The following is a 15677-nucleotide window of genomic DNA, read 5'->3' as shown; positions in this document are numbered from 1 at the left end:
GTTGCCAGTGCGCTAATAAAATATAATGCTCATCTGACATAGTTGATCCATACAAGTCTTTGCTTAAAGATTCAGGAAAATTGGATTTGTTTCTCAATCAGACTTTTTGAGACGGCTGTCTGCACTGTTGTCGAATTTGTGTGTCCAGACATCACCAACCTATCTGCAACGGTTGCACAGGCATCAGTAACTATGCATCATTTCACTCCAACAACCTCTTAAAAATTTATCTGGCATAAGCACAAATCTTTGGCATTCTGATTCAATCCCAACTCATCACTCTGGGTTTGACATCGAATCAGATTTGAGCGGCCAGAACATCAAGACTGAATACTCAGTTGAAATCGTATTTCAAACCACCTCAAAACGCGGTTTGGATCAGATTTGCAAAAATCTGATTTCATGTGATTTTAGCTGCCCAGACTATTAAAAAAAAAAAATCAGTCTGGATAAGACAGAAATTGGATTTGTGCTGTCAGTCTGAATGTAGACTTAAACCTCTCATCTGCTGAGGATGCTGCTTTCCCCATGTTTACAGTGATTTCAGAAAGCCTGATGGGAATGTTTTTTTCTCTTTCTCTCTGTTTAACTCAAATGGTAGAGACGCACGGTGCTCCAAACTGATCAGTGTTAGAAACATCTTTAAAAAAACAAACCAAAAAAAACAACAAAGCAAAAGTCTCATTGAATGCAATACACGCCCATCAGACACTCCAACCCATCAGTGTGTTTGGGTTTTCTCTTTTTTCCTCTCTAAAAGAGACTGAATTCCTAGCACGACACCACTGAGACTGACGGTTAAACACAGTTGTGTATTTTCTCTTTAAAGGAGGAACTTCTGATGGCGTGTTTTCTAACAGCTCTCTCTTCAATTGCTACCTTTCCCATCATCTGTAAACAAGCCCCCAGGGGCCACTGCTAGCATTCACACAGTCACACAGAGACGCACACATGCAAACTTCCGCCGCCAGGCAACAAACACTCCCAGTAGGCAACAGGTGACCACAGCGTCAGCGTCTCAGGTGGCAGATAAGAAAGCAACTGTCAGCAGCAACAGAACAGAATGAAGAAGCAGCAGTTTCTAATCTCAGCGGAGACTGCAGGCTGCGCTCTCTCAGCACAGCTAACTCACCTGGACACTTACTAAAACACAGCTGGAAAGATTCATGGGTTCACGATAGGGTCTGGGACACAGGCACATTGTGTCTGATACACTGATATCAGGTTTAAAGAGAGAAATGCTGATATCCAATAATAACAGCCAGAATAACTATACATGTTCAAAAATGAAAACAGACTGCAATAGTTTAAAGTGAACTATACTGGACATCTAGTTGTCATTTATTACTCATCACTTCCAAATCGTCAAATTCCTCAACTCAAATAAACACCAGAAACCTGCAAATGCTTAAAGGGGAAGCAAACCAATTTTTCAGAATTTCTTCTTCATTAAAGACACAGCCAGTCTGTTTTGATGCAAAATGCTCTGTTTTAGAAAACTTGCCACACCAGAAATATTTATGGTGGTGGTGATAGGAACCAGTCATGTGTTTAATGTTTCTAACATCTACCTCACAAAAAGTTATTACATGAAATGGTTGAGTACACAAAGAATGAGGACCCTTCTTTCTAGAAGAAATAAACACTCAACAGAATCAGTAACATAACAGGATATCAAGAGTTTGAGTAACTGCGCAAATAAAATTTGTTCATAATCTGCTGAACTCAGTTTTTCAATTTATTTTGAGGGTCCATGTTCATATCTGTAGAATTTAAGCTGAGATGTCACTGAGCATTCCATATAATACAGACCATCTGTAAATTCTGGTTTTGTTTAATGGAAATAGCATATTAAGTCAGTGTATTCAGATGCTGCACTGCTGCTGCTTCACTGATATGCTGTCGATGTGTTACTGATGCTGGGTGAAGGGTTTATTAATCATCCACAAAAGGACCACTCAGAATAATAGTGTTACCTGCATTACTGATATTGACACCCTGGGTCCATCAAGTCTATAAGTTTCTCTACTAATGCATTGTTTCACATCACGTCCTTTTTTAAACTCAGCTGATCCATCCGGCCTGGTTGTCACTAAGCCTTCTAACTGAATATATAATTCAGCTCTGGGTTATTTCTGTGTTTTTGCCCGAGGCACATACCACTGGCAACTCAAAGTGTCCATCTGTAGGATCTCTACATCATACTGACATGAACGGCTTGATGGGTATTTAAAAAAAAACTATTTAATCAGCCTAAGTACGGATGTGGACTTGCACTGTTTATGTTAAGACCATTTTTGCTGTCACTGCTTGAATTTATATTTTGTTGCATAAAAAAAAAAAAAAAAGCCACTGTTGGGCTCAAAATTGTGCTCTGACGGCATCTACTGTCAGTGTGTTGAGCGCTGTGAGTTTGGAAGAGAATAGCAGTGAGAAAAGCGCTCTGGTATTTTATACACACAGAAGTAGAGCGCACATTATGTCAGCTCTACTTGTGCAATGAAGAGTCAGTGGCACAATCCAATACTAAATAAAAGAGGTAGAACATGAAGACTGTTGCTCTGCTAAACACAGCTGTGACAGGAGGGGAAGAGAAGAAAAATCTCAGTCATGCCAATAATTACTTAGGAAATGCTACTGTGAAAGAGAAGGATTCTTCAATCTGGCATTTGTTGAATAGAAACATTTTATGCAAACATGCAAGACTAACAAAAAGTGAAACTACACTATTAAAGGCTGTACTGTAAACTAGTACCCAGTGGTGGACGAAGTACACAAATGATGTAGTTGAGTTAAAGTAGACATACCAAATGTAAAATATTACTCCAGTAAAAGTAGAGGTTCCTCCCTTTAGACCTCCATTTGAGTAAAAGTACAAAAGTATTTGCCTTCAAATGTACTTGTGTATCGAAAGTAAAAGTACTAAAAGACCAATAATAGCTCTAATGTCCTGTTATCATTTTGTAACAAGACTCGCTTCATTAACTCATAGGTGAAAATACTCCAGGGTCTCTCTTAGTAAACCAATCTTTAGTAGAATTTGTTTAATTATTCTGACACTGATGTCTATTAAAATTATCATAAGCACAAAACACTGAAGGCAAACAATTTCTATCAGGTAGATCCGAGTGGCTCTGAAAGATGTTTTTGCAAACAAGCAAAGTTTCAGTTTAAGATTGATTTGCAACTTAGTTACAAGTTTTAAGTTTAATAAAAACTTGCTTTAAACTCAGGATCACAAATCATTTTCCTTTACTATATTGTATCTGTAGGTCTCTGTTCATAAACATAAACTGGTCAAAACTAATTTACTATAAAATGAAATGGTGTTCGTATAAATTCAGAAAAAAGACGTGTCAGTCACGACTGCATGTGTGTACATATTTCTATATTGTGGTCTATTTACACAAAGTTAGGTTAGTTAATCATTTATCTTGAATAGACTCTCCCAGAATTTTACGCTGCTGCACTGGGTTGGTATGACCAACAGGCCAAAACGAGCTCAAAAAGTGACCGCTGTGCCCTGACTGGTGTTCTTGCTTTGCACTCCTTTTATTTTGACGTTACGTTCTTATACACACAGAAACCAAAGGGAGCGACAGATTTCACAAAATGTAGTGGAGTGAAAAGTAAGATATCTGACTTTTAATTGTACTGGAGTGAAAGTAAAAAGTCGCCGAAAATGGCAAGACTTCAGTAAAGTACAGATACACAAAAAAACTACTTAAGTACTGTAACTAATTACATTTACTTAGTCACTGTACACCACTGCTAGTACCTTTTAATAACTAATAATACAGTAAACAATAAACACTACAGGTAAGAATGGTGTTAAATGGACATAGTTTTGAGCAATTCTTCACAGTATTCGCATGTTGTTAATGGCCTTTGTGGAATAAAACAAGGAAATGGTGTTTGAACAGTCAGCTACTAGTCCTTAGTTGATCACTGAGTGTGTGTGGAAATGTTACTCACTCTCCTGGCCGCGCTCCTTGTTCTTAAGCTGCTGTAGCTTCTGCTCGCGCTGCTGCTTTTCCAGCTCCTGCTCACGACGGTGCCGCTCCAACTTCCTCTGGTGCTCCAGCAGCTCCTGCTGATGCTTTAGAGCCAGGAGCTCCTGCTGGTGCTGTGAGAGAGAGAGAGAGAGAGAGAGAGAGAGAGAGAGAGAGAGAGAGAGAGAGAGAGACAGACAGACAGACAGACAGACAGACAGACAGACAGACAGACAGACAGACAGAGAGAGAGAGAGAGAGAGAGAGAGAGAGAGAGAGAGAGAGAGAGAGAAAGAGAGAGACAGAGAGAGACAGAGAGACAGAGAGAGAGAGAGAGAGAGAGAGAGAGAGAGAGAGAGAGAGAGAGAGAGAGAGAGAGAGAGAGAGACAGACAGACAGACAGACAGACAGACAGACAGAGAGAGAGAGAGAGAGAGAGAGAGAGAGAGAGAGAGAGAGAGAGAGAGAGAGACAGACAGACAGACAGACAGACAGACAGACAGACAGACAGAGAGAGAGAGAGAGAGAGAGAGAGAGAGAGAGAGAGAGAGAGAGAGAGAGAAAGAAAGAAAGAAAGAAAGAAAGAAAGAAAGAAAGAAAGAAAGAAAGAAAGAAAGAAAGAAATTAATGCATAATGATATGAGATAAACTACCTGCACAAGGGAGGTGGAAGTCAGTGGACAATTTGTGCAAAAACAAGAGTTTCTGAAAACGCAGTTCAAAAAAATGATCAAAAGACACAGAATTGACAGACTCCAAACAACTGTGAAAGACCTGGTAGACCACTGAAACTGCCGCAATCAGATAAACAGCTTTTAAAGCTTTCATCTTTGAGAGAAGAAAATCAAGCTCCACTCCTGGGGGGTGGAAAATAAAAAGAATAAAAGTGTTTCTGTCCATCCCTCCACTGAGAGAAGACAACTCAGCTAGGGGTCTGCAAGGATGTGAAAGGACATTGAGAAAAGGAAATGAACAAAAAAGAACATTTGTAACACAAACAAAAGAGCTGCTGGTGTTCTCAGAACAATGGACTAGCCACCCCCAAGTCTAGACTTGGATCATAAGAAAAAGAAAATGCAACCAACTTCTAAGAGTGAACTTAAAACAAGTCTTCCAAAAAGAACAGAAGCTGGAATAAAAGCAAAGGGTGGACAATTTAGTTGTTGGAGGCTTTTGTGTAATGTGATGTTTGTGTTTTTCACTGGCACTGAAAAATAAATATTTTGTACTCAGTCAATTTTGACTGGACATTAAAAAATGGATCATCATCTCTGACTTTAGCACAGTACTGTACATACAATTAATTGAGTATGAATGTGCAACAGTAATTAAGCCATCAGGACTTACTATTGGAATATAAAGAAAAAAATAAATAAAAAGGGAAAAAACTGGAAAGCACATAGGGGTGTGTAGCAGCAAAGCCATAAAAGTGATTGACTGTCCTCTCTCCAGCTCATTGAGACAGAGCAGTCAAGTGGCATTGCCTTTTACAGGCAGCACTGGACTCTCTGCTGGCTGCCCTTCACAGAGATTTCTGCTCTGTTAGCACTATAAATAGCTGAAGAGGTGAGCTAAAGGAGAGCGTGTGGACGAGCACAGTCTTGTGGCTGCTGATGCTCCACAAAGTTCTACATGTCCTCCCACAGGCAAACACACCACTGTGTGTACACAGCATGACACGCAGCTGCCTAGAGAAAACATACAGACTGGTGAAGCCTTCGAATTACTGCCACAATGCATCTTATTCACGCACACACTGCTGTGTCTGTGACTGACTTTCTGTTTTACCCTCCTCTCCTTCTCTGTGTCCCTGCAGATATAATCCATGGCACCCCTGACTGTTCAAAAGCAACTTATCATATAAAATTCACTTCTAAATTAGTGGATTCGACTGCTTTATGGTGCATCTATTGCTGACACCATCATTAAATTGTGCACACAAGCCTGTATAATCTCCAAAGAACAGTACTGCTAGTAGAATGGAGTATGCTGCAGCAGCTGCACACGAGATTCACCACATTCAATGTCAAGTGTTGGCTAGAAGGGTATAAAGTGCCCGCCATCACTGGGCTGTGGAGCAGCATAACTGTGTTCTCTGGTGTGAAGGAGCTCCATCCAGTACCTTTGGAATGAGTTGGAGTGGAGTTTGTGATCTAGAAGCAATCATTCAATATCAGCACATCATCTAACTAATTCTCTTACGGCTAAATGCAGTGAAATCCTCACAGCAATGTTCCTACACCTAGTTTGTCTTCCCAGATAAACAGAGGCTGTTACTGTAGCAAAGGGCGGGGGCTCTATTAATACCTTTGAGATCAGTAGAAAGTTTGGATTAGCAGATGTCTACAAAACTTTTGAACAGATTAGTCAATTGCTGAAATAATGTACTAATGCAGCGAGACAGAATACACACACAAAATGAATCACACAAAATGAATCCTGATCATTAGCAGATCTGTAATGTCATTCTGGTTAGGAGCTAAGGAGATCTCTATGGTAGAGACCAGCTGTTTCTCATCATAAGCAGCGGTAGGATGAATCAACAGGCCGTTTCTACATGCAGTGAAGTGCAGAAAACCTGTTTATAAAATAATTTAAAAATTAAAAACAACATGTATACTTCTATACTACTAAAAATCACTGTACATTGATATATGGTTGAACAGCCATTGCACGCTGCTGAACAGCTACTGCATACAGACGTACTGAGGAAACACTACTGAACACTGGAAACTGATAAACTGCTACATCACTGCACTCTGACTAGGGATACGTACTAAAGTGGCACCGGTTCCTGACTGGTCAGCACTGAAATACTGACAAGCTCCTGGACAAAAGGTGCTGCTATCGGTATTTATGTAATTTTAATTCATTCTACATAGCAGGCATTTTCAAATGGTGCTAGAGTGGATCATCAGGTGAGACACTCTGCTCCTTGTGATGAAAGTGTCCTCTGACTACTTTAACCATTTCAATTGCTGAACATCATTCTGTGCTCTTCAGTCATGGCTGAAAGAGTCCGACACTCAAAACTGTGAGCTCACTTTTAATGATGACGCAGCTAAACGCAACATATGTGAAGCAGTAGTAGTGTGCAAACTGACACACTCCTCCTTAAGTACTGAGAATTGTTTGATACCAGATCCTTGGAGAAAAAAGAAAAAAACTATTTGTACTTACATACTACAACCTTGTTTCCAAAAAAAGTTGGGACGCTGTGCAAAATGTAAATAAAAACAGAATGCAATGATTTGCCAATCATTTAAACCCTGTATTTAACTGAATCACAAAGACAATATATCAAATGACGAAACCAAGAAATTGTATTGTTTTTTGAAAAAATGTAAGCCCATTTTGAATTTGATGCCAGCCAACACATGAGAAAGGGGCATGTCTATCACTGTGTTGCATCACTTCTTCTAACAACAATCTGTAAGTGTTTGGGAACTGAGGAGACCAACAGCAGTAATTTTCACCGTGAAATGTTTTCCCATTCTTGGTTGATATAAGATTACAGCTGCCGAACAGTCTGGGGCCTCCTTTGTCATATGTTTCGTTTGCGGCAATTGTTTTCAATGCGTAACAGGTCTGGACTGCAGGCAGGCACCCTGACTCTTACTACAGAGCCATGCCGTTATATGTACAGAATGTGGTTTGACATTGTCCTGCTGAAATAAGCAAGGCTCTGAAAAGACGTCATCTGGATGGCAGCATATGTTGCTCCAAAATCTGTGTATATTGTTCAGCATTAGTGGTGCCTTCGCAGATGTACAAGTCGCCCATGCCATGCGCACCAATGCATGCCCAAACCATCATGAACACTGGCTTTTGAACTGTGCACTGATGACAAGCCAGATGGTTCCTCTTCTCTTTAGCCCAGAGACAGCTTCCATGATTTCCAAATTTTGATGAATCAAACATCCATCCATCCATCCTCAACCACTTATCCGGGTCCGGGTTCAGATTCAGATTCCTTTATTGATCCCAGGGGGAAATTGCAGTTGTTACAGTTGCAGCCATTTATGTAAAAAATAAACACTTTACTAATAATTTAAGACAATATATAGAATTTACAGTCTGTACACCAGATTTAAGTACTCAGCTACTGTAACAGGCAGCATGCACGTTCGCGCATGCGCACTGACTGGTTGCGGGGGCAGCAGCCTAAGCAGAGGCCTAGGCCTCCCTCTCCCCCTCCACCTCCTCCAGCTCTTCCGGAGGGATACCGAGGCGTTCCCAAGACAGTCGAGAGATATAATCCCTCCAACGTGTACTGGGTCTTCCCCGGGGTCTCCTCCCCGTCGGACATGTCTGGAACACCTCCCTAAGGAGGCATCCAAAGGCCATCCTTACCCGAACCACCTCAACTGAGTTCTCTCGTCATGGTGGAGCAGCGGCTCTACTCCGAGCCTCTCCCGGATCGCCGATCTTCTCACCCTATCTCTAAGGGATAGCCCGAGAAAGCCGAGCGGAGAAAGCTCATTTCAGCCGCTTGTATCCGCGATCTCGTTCTTTCGGTCACTACCCAAAGCTGGTGACCATAGGTGAGAGTCGGAACATAGATTAACCGGTAAATTGACAGCTTCGCCTTCTGGCTCAGCTCTCTCTTCACCATGACGGTCTGGTTTAGGGTCCACATTACTGCAGATGCTGCACCAATCCACCTGTCAACCTCTCGCTCCATCCTTCCTTCACTCGTGAACAAAATCCCAAGACATTTAAACTCCTCCACTTGGGGCAAGAATTCACTCCCGACCTGGACAGAGCATTCCACCCTTTTCCAACTGAGAACCACAGTCTCAGATTTAGAGGTGCTGATTTTCATCCCAGCTGCTTCACACTGTGAACTGGTCCAGAGAGAGCTGGAGGTCCCGGCCTGATGACACGACCACATCATCTGCGAAAAGGAGACGTGAAATCCTGAGGCCACCATACTGGACACCCTCCACTGCTTGGCTGTTCCGAGAAACTCTGTCCATAAAAGTTATGAACAGAATTGGTGACAACGGACAGCCCTGGCGGAGTCCAACCCTGACTGGAAACCAATCCAACTTACTGCCGGTTATACGAACCAAGCTCCTGCTCTGTTTGTACAGGGACTGAATGGCCCGTAACAACGAGCCCCTCACCCCGTACTCCCTGAGCACTCCCCACAGGATCCCCCGAGGGACATGGTCGAATGCCTTCTTCAAATCCACAAAACACATGTAGACTGGTTGGTCCCACGCACCCTCCAGGACCCTGGTGAGGATAAAAAGCTGGTCCAATGTTCCACGACCTGGGCGAAACCCGCATTGTTCTTCTTGTAGCTGAGATTCAACTATCGGTCAGACTCCCTTCTCCAGTACCCCTGCATAGATCTTATGAATGAAACAAAGGACACATTTCCACTTTGCCTCAGTCGATCTTAATTAAATCTCAGCCTCTTTGAGATTTATACCCAATCATGTTACTGACGTGTTGCTAATAAACTTAATTAGTGAGGAGATGTTCAAACCAGGGTTTTATTTAATGTATTTTTTTTAGCATTATACAACTTTACCAGTCTCTTGTTGCTATGTCCAAACTTTTCTGAAACATGTTGCTGGCATAAAATGTTTAATTTTTAATATTTTTCATGTAAAATAGGCATATCAATAAAACAGATATATAAAATAAATAGACATATATTTTTCCAAAAACAACAAAACATTTTCAATCAAATATAGGGTTTAAATTATTTGCACATCATTGCACTTTTTTTTTTTTTTACATAGAATCCCAATTTTTTTGGGAACAGGATTGTAGATATAATTATTAATTACTATTACATAATAAGCAAAAAGAATCATCTTTAATAATTTAGGTAGATGTGCACTGTGCAAAATAGTTAAAAACAGAACAGAAAATTTTATAGGTAAACTACAGTCCATACAAATAAGACTGTGACATCATCTCTGGCTCTGCAAAAACTCTACTAAATGTGTCACATCCAAATTTCTAAAGTCATTTGGCTCCTATGTGCGACCTGTACATTTATATCTCTGAGCTTTCAGCCTTTCATGATTTTTTTTGAGCTTGGCTGAAGCACTTTGTTGTGGACTGATGGAGGAGTGGACACATTAGCCTGGCTGGTACACTGCTATGCTAAAGGCTAAATCAACATTGAAGGCTAACACCACCCCAAGAGACCTGGCAGTTCCTTACATACGTCTCTCTAACATTCACTCCTTCGATAACAACCTGGACTAACAGACTGTAAATGACTATGCAGCAGCAGATGAGAGATTACTGAACAAAGCCTGGCTCATCTGTTGAGCTGAGGGGCTACCATTAAGGTGTTTTACACTGTGTGTACGTTGTTAACTGGCTTATTGGTGGGTTATGAGTGATACTACTACCTTAAAGCTAATTCCCCCTAATATATCACCCACTGCTATAAGCATTTTTACTGCTGTTTGTCAACCAACACCGCCGGTGTGTTAAGTTCTGTCTCCTGGCACGCATGCAGTGCTCATCACCGCGGCGTCACCACAGAAAGAAAAGACATTGCTTTAATCAACACCATCCTTCCTTCCACCCCTCCCAATATCCCTCCGTCCATCCTGCCCAGACACTGCCTTCAGTCCTTCACACAGTTATTTATAGCTTAGCCAACACTGCTACTCTTCTATTGGTCAGATGGCTCGCTGTGGCAACGCAGCAAAGCCAGTGGTGCGCTATGCTCCCTGCTTGAGAGTATTTCCCAAGGACAGGGTTCCCATAACGATAGAGACCTGACCACAGTGTATTCCTCTACATACGTCAACCCGCTGCTCTTCTCCCACACACACACACAACTGAAATTCAGCTCAACACATTCCTCCAGCACACACACACACACACACACACACACACACACACACACACACACACACACACACACCCCTCTTCCCACAGCATACTGGCATTCTGCTGAGCACATTCCACTCTGCAATCATAGGCTTTACGCTGAGGCCTCAGACAGGACACCACTGACAGCAGCACGGATTCAGGAAACCACAGCCACACACACACACACACAAACCTTAAAACACACAAAGCACTCTGGCTGTGGAGATGCACTCATCCCAAGGAGACATACATGCACAGACATCCAGAACACTCAAACAGAGTCCCGAAATACAAAACACACATTCATTCACATTATAAATGATGGCTTAAAGCAAAAGGTCTAATTTACACACAATTTTCCTCTTCCCTCAAATGTAATCGATCAACCAAGATTTGCTTAGCATCTGAAGTTTAGTTATATTAATAGTAGTTATTTCTATATTTTTCATATTCAGATATTTTTGTATATAATTCAAATACCAAAATAAACCAAACAATTGAATAGTTTGACACTGTAAAATGCCGTTATTTATGAAATTTCATAGGTAATTGGCAGCAACACCCACCTTGCAGGATTTAATTTTGACAACTTTTAGTTTGTTAATTTTATGACAAAAATTTGCAAACTTAACACCAAAAGACAAGTCGATTTAAACCTCCAGCACTGACCAGCGCACAGCAGGGAAACAGAGGCTGCAGGTCAGAAGAGGAGAAGTACGGGATAGAGAGGAGTGAGAGAAGGGAGTGAGAGAAGGGGTGGGAGTCTTACCTTGATGTGCTCCTGCAGCTGGGCCTCATGCTGGCGCGAGAGTTGCTCGTGTTGCCTCTGGAACTCTGCGATCAGCAGCTGCCGCTGAACCTGCTGCTTCTGTTTGAGGGCCAGAAGCTCTTGCTGCAGCTGCTGCTCACATTGACCAGTATCCACTGATGCCCTCGACATGTGCTGCTGCTGATCCACACGCAGGTCCATCGGGATGGCAGCCGGAGGCACGGGAATGGGCAGAGCTGCACTCACATCAACTAGAGAGAGAGAGAGAGAGAGAGAGAGAGAGAGAGAGAGAGAGAGAGAGAGAGAGAGAGAGAGAGAGAGAGAGAATTATTTATTATTTAACTAATATCAGACTAAATATAATAATTATTAGTGTTACTAAAAAAATGTAAAAACTAATGTACACTGATCAGCCATGATGACCACCTCCTTGTTTCTATGCTAATTGTCTATTTTATCAGCAATTTACCATATAGGTGCACTTTGTAGTTGTAGTGCACTTTGTAGTCCCTCTGTAGCTCTACATTGGAGGCAAATCAGATTGTTTCTCAAATCAGATCTTTTGAGACAACTGTCTGCACTATTATTTGCACACATGATCAGATCAGATGCATGTGTCCAGACATCAACACATCTGCAAGGGTTGCTGTGCTAATGACACAGACATCAGTAAGAGAGGTTGGAGGTGCATCATCTCGCCCTCCAACCTCTCCAAAGTTCTCCATCATAAGCATAAATCTCTGGCGCTCTTCTTGAATCCCAGCATTTCCGTTGTTCCATTGTTGTTGTTGGTCATGTTCTAAGTGACGCAAAATACACATTGAAATCAGATTTGAAAGGCCAGAGCGTCCAAACTGAAACACATCACTAAAACTCCAATTGGAATCGCGTTTCAAACCACCTCCAAATGAGATTTGGATCCGATTTGCAAAATCATTTTTTAGCTGTTCAGACTATCAAAAATTAATCTGGATATGCCAAAAATTGGATTTAGACTGTTAGTCTGAACATAGCCTAACATGCTGCCGCCAACACTGATTGGCTGCATTTGATGCAGCCAATCAAGGCCTTCTGCAGACGTTTACCAGCTGGAGCAAAAATGGCAGGTTGTAGCTGAAACCAGACTTCGCAAAAATGCTACATCTTCAGGACCAGGCATGGTGAATACTTTTTCTAGAGATTTTTGAGGATTATTTTGTGAGAAGGCAGCACAGCAGGCGTTGATAAATTCTATTTAAAAGCTTCTATTTATCTGAGCCAAACCAATCTGTGTAGTATATAATTAGAGCTTGAGTCTTAACCCCAGATTCAACATTTGTAGTGAATCTGAAAATATGTGCATGATTACATGACTAAATGATAGGGTGAATCATGGTCCACCTATTTCGCTAGCTGGCTTTTTAGTGAGGACACAGTTGGGCCAAGGTGATTCACTCTGACCCCCCCATTGAGCAGGAAACAGTCTGACACTATAAAGTTTGGTAGCCACTTACTTCCAGTCCTCTGTTTCTTTTCTAATGAACTGCAGAGGTAAAAAGAAGCTAGGAGTGAGCCACTGTGTCTGTGCTATTTGTAAGACGTCACATCGCTGGCTCACACACAGGCTCCAGGATCCCCTTCTGACCCCACACTGACCAAGGGTCTGGTCACATGGTTTTTTTCATAGCACAGAGGAGAAAACCATCCTTTCATCCTTTACCCAGGACTTAATAAAATCATATCTGTGACGCAAAAGTGGCCATACAAAGCCGGCATTAAGCCACAAGGCATAGAAGTGACCTCTCAGCAGCAAACTCGCCCACATTCAGCTAGACAGGAAGCTGTCCACAAGCAACAACTTCCTTCAGTGTAACTCTGAATAACTAAGCAGCAATAAGGATTTGTTTGCGCTTTTTCACAGAAATAAGACAGGCAAATGTTTTCTTTAGCTCACATATTCAACAAAACCCAGCCACCAATCCAACACAAACAACTATTAGTGCTAATTAATGTGCCAGTTAACACCACAAGGGACAAGCACCCCACTGAAACCTCCAATTAAACGTTTTTTTGAACATCAGAATAGTCTTTTTCTAAACAGTAAGCTCAATTGAAAAAACAGGGAATTTCTTATTTATCCGTCTAAGGCATTGAAAGCGGTGAATAACAGAAGCAGGAGTCCATGAGCTGAATAGAAAATCTCTCGAATCATTTTATCCAAAGTACACAGCAAAACTGTAAAGAATGGTTGCTCTTTCTGCAAAATGACTGAATGAAAGTAACTTTTTATCAAATGTAAATCATAATAAAATATCCTGTAACTGTCAAACCCAAATGTGTCAGCAAATGAGAAGTCTCAAATACGCACTTTAAATATGATTTCTCTGCTGGTTTCAATGAACAAAGTAAGAAATGCTCACAAAATAGTCACAGTATCTTCATCAAGTAAATAGCTTCAAAAATCCTCCAGCTCCTCTTACCCACCACATCTCACACCCTCATTTTTCAGCCCTTTCCTTCAGGCACGTGGTACAGACTCCTGAGCGCCAAAAATGTGCCACTTCAGTGTTTTCCTTTCCTCTTTTAACTACACTTTAGTGGCTGCTCCATTCTTTACATTTGCACTGCTAAAATGTTTCCACATGCTGTCTCATCAAACTTGCTCTCCTTAACTCAGAAAGGATAAGTTATTACAGTCGTTACTGTGGTACAATTCTACAATTTTGTCCGAGCCTATTGTACAAAAACGCTTGGCCCAACTGATGTGCTGTGATGTGGGTACAAATACTGCACATGAAGCACAAATCCTACAGACAGTTTCTAATAAAGTTGTTTCATACAAAAAAAAAAAACAAACAAAAAAGAAACAAAACTATAAACTGTGCTACAGCAGCTTTGCTAACTTTTGCCTCATTGTGTACTGAAACTAAAACCAGGAGATAATGTACATAGGTGGGGGACACGTCTCTCTCTAGAGCCTATTTTACAAAGACATTATAAAAAATAAAAATAAAAAACACTTAATCTTTATACCTCATAATTCCAACATTATTGACCATACAGTCAGGTCTATAAGTATTTGGATAGTGTCAATTTTTTTAAATTTTGGGTTTAACAAAACAAAACAAAAAAAAAAGACAAACAAACAAAAAAAAAAAAAGTTAACTGTTCAAGAATTAGTCATTTTTACAGTCCCTTCATTTTCACAGGCTCAAAAGTAACTCAACAGTTGACTGATAAGCTGTTTCATGGCCAGGTGTGACTTTCTTGTAATTTCACAACAAACCAAGGAGCCAAAAGGTCTGGAGTTCTAAGTGTTGAACATGCATTTGGTAGCTGTACATGGGAACTCTCAAAATGCATCCAAAGAGGGGTAAACATGTGTAAAAGGTGGCCATCATTAGGCTTCAAAACAGACTTTTTAGAAAGATGGCAGAAACTTTAGGAGTGGCCAAATCAATAAGTTGGCACACTCTTATGAAGAAGGAATGCACTGGCGACCGGAAGGCCAGGAATACATGTAAAGTAGATGCTCACAGAATGTCAATACAGAGGGTTTTTCCTCAAGACGCAAACCACTAGTAACAAGAATAGAAAGGTCAGATAAGACTTAAAACATCTAAAAAAGCCTACACACATCTAGAACAGGATTTGTTGTACAGATGAAAGCAAGATTAATTTGTACCAGAATGATGGGAAGAGAAAAGCATGGAGAAGGAAAAGAAAGTCTTATGATCTAAATTATACCGCACAATCTCTTGAGGCAGTGTTAGGGCACAGGCATGTATGGATATCAATGGAACTGGCTCGCTAATGTTCATTGATGATGTGGCTGCTGATAGACGTATCAGGATGAATTCTGAAGTGTACAGAGAGATGCTTTCTGCTCAGATTCAGTCAAATGCTGCAAAACACATAGGACAGTGCTTCACACTACAGATTGATAATGACCCAAAACCCACCACAAAAGCAATGTTAGAGCTTCTTAAGGCAAAGAAATTGAATCTTAAATGCTTGGTTTCACATACTGAAGACCTATGAAGGCAGAAAGTTCCACAAACAAATAGCAACTAAATATGACTGTA

At 41.0% G+C, this 15677-nt stretch overlaps 1 protein-coding gene across 3 annotated transcripts in view; it reads right to left on the bottom strand.

Moving 5' to 3' along the window:
• Positions 1-15677, bottom strand: part of hdac4 (histone deacetylase 4) — a 226699-nt gene that overhangs the window by 91512 nt on the left and 119510 nt on the right. For all 3 annotated transcript variants that reach the window (XM_017691600.2, XM_037539185.1, XM_017691602.2), the window contains 2 exons: positions 11614-11864; positions 3976-4126 (listed from right to left, as the gene is read on the bottom strand). In XM_017691600.2, coding sequence (XP_017547089.1) covers positions 3976-4126; positions 11614-11864 — 402 coding nt within the window. The remainder of the gene's footprint in view (positions 1-3975; positions 4127-11613; positions 11865-15677) is intronic.

This window comes from Pygocentrus nattereri, chromosome 6 (assembly GCF_015220715.1).
Source record: "Pygocentrus nattereri isolate fPygNat1 chromosome 6, fPygNat1.pri, whole genome shotgun sequence".
NCBI classification, from domain to species: Eukaryota; Metazoa; Chordata; class Actinopteri; order Characiformes; family Serrasalmidae; genus Pygocentrus; species Pygocentrus nattereri.
This window is presented reverse-complemented; position numbering and strand designations above follow the sequence as displayed.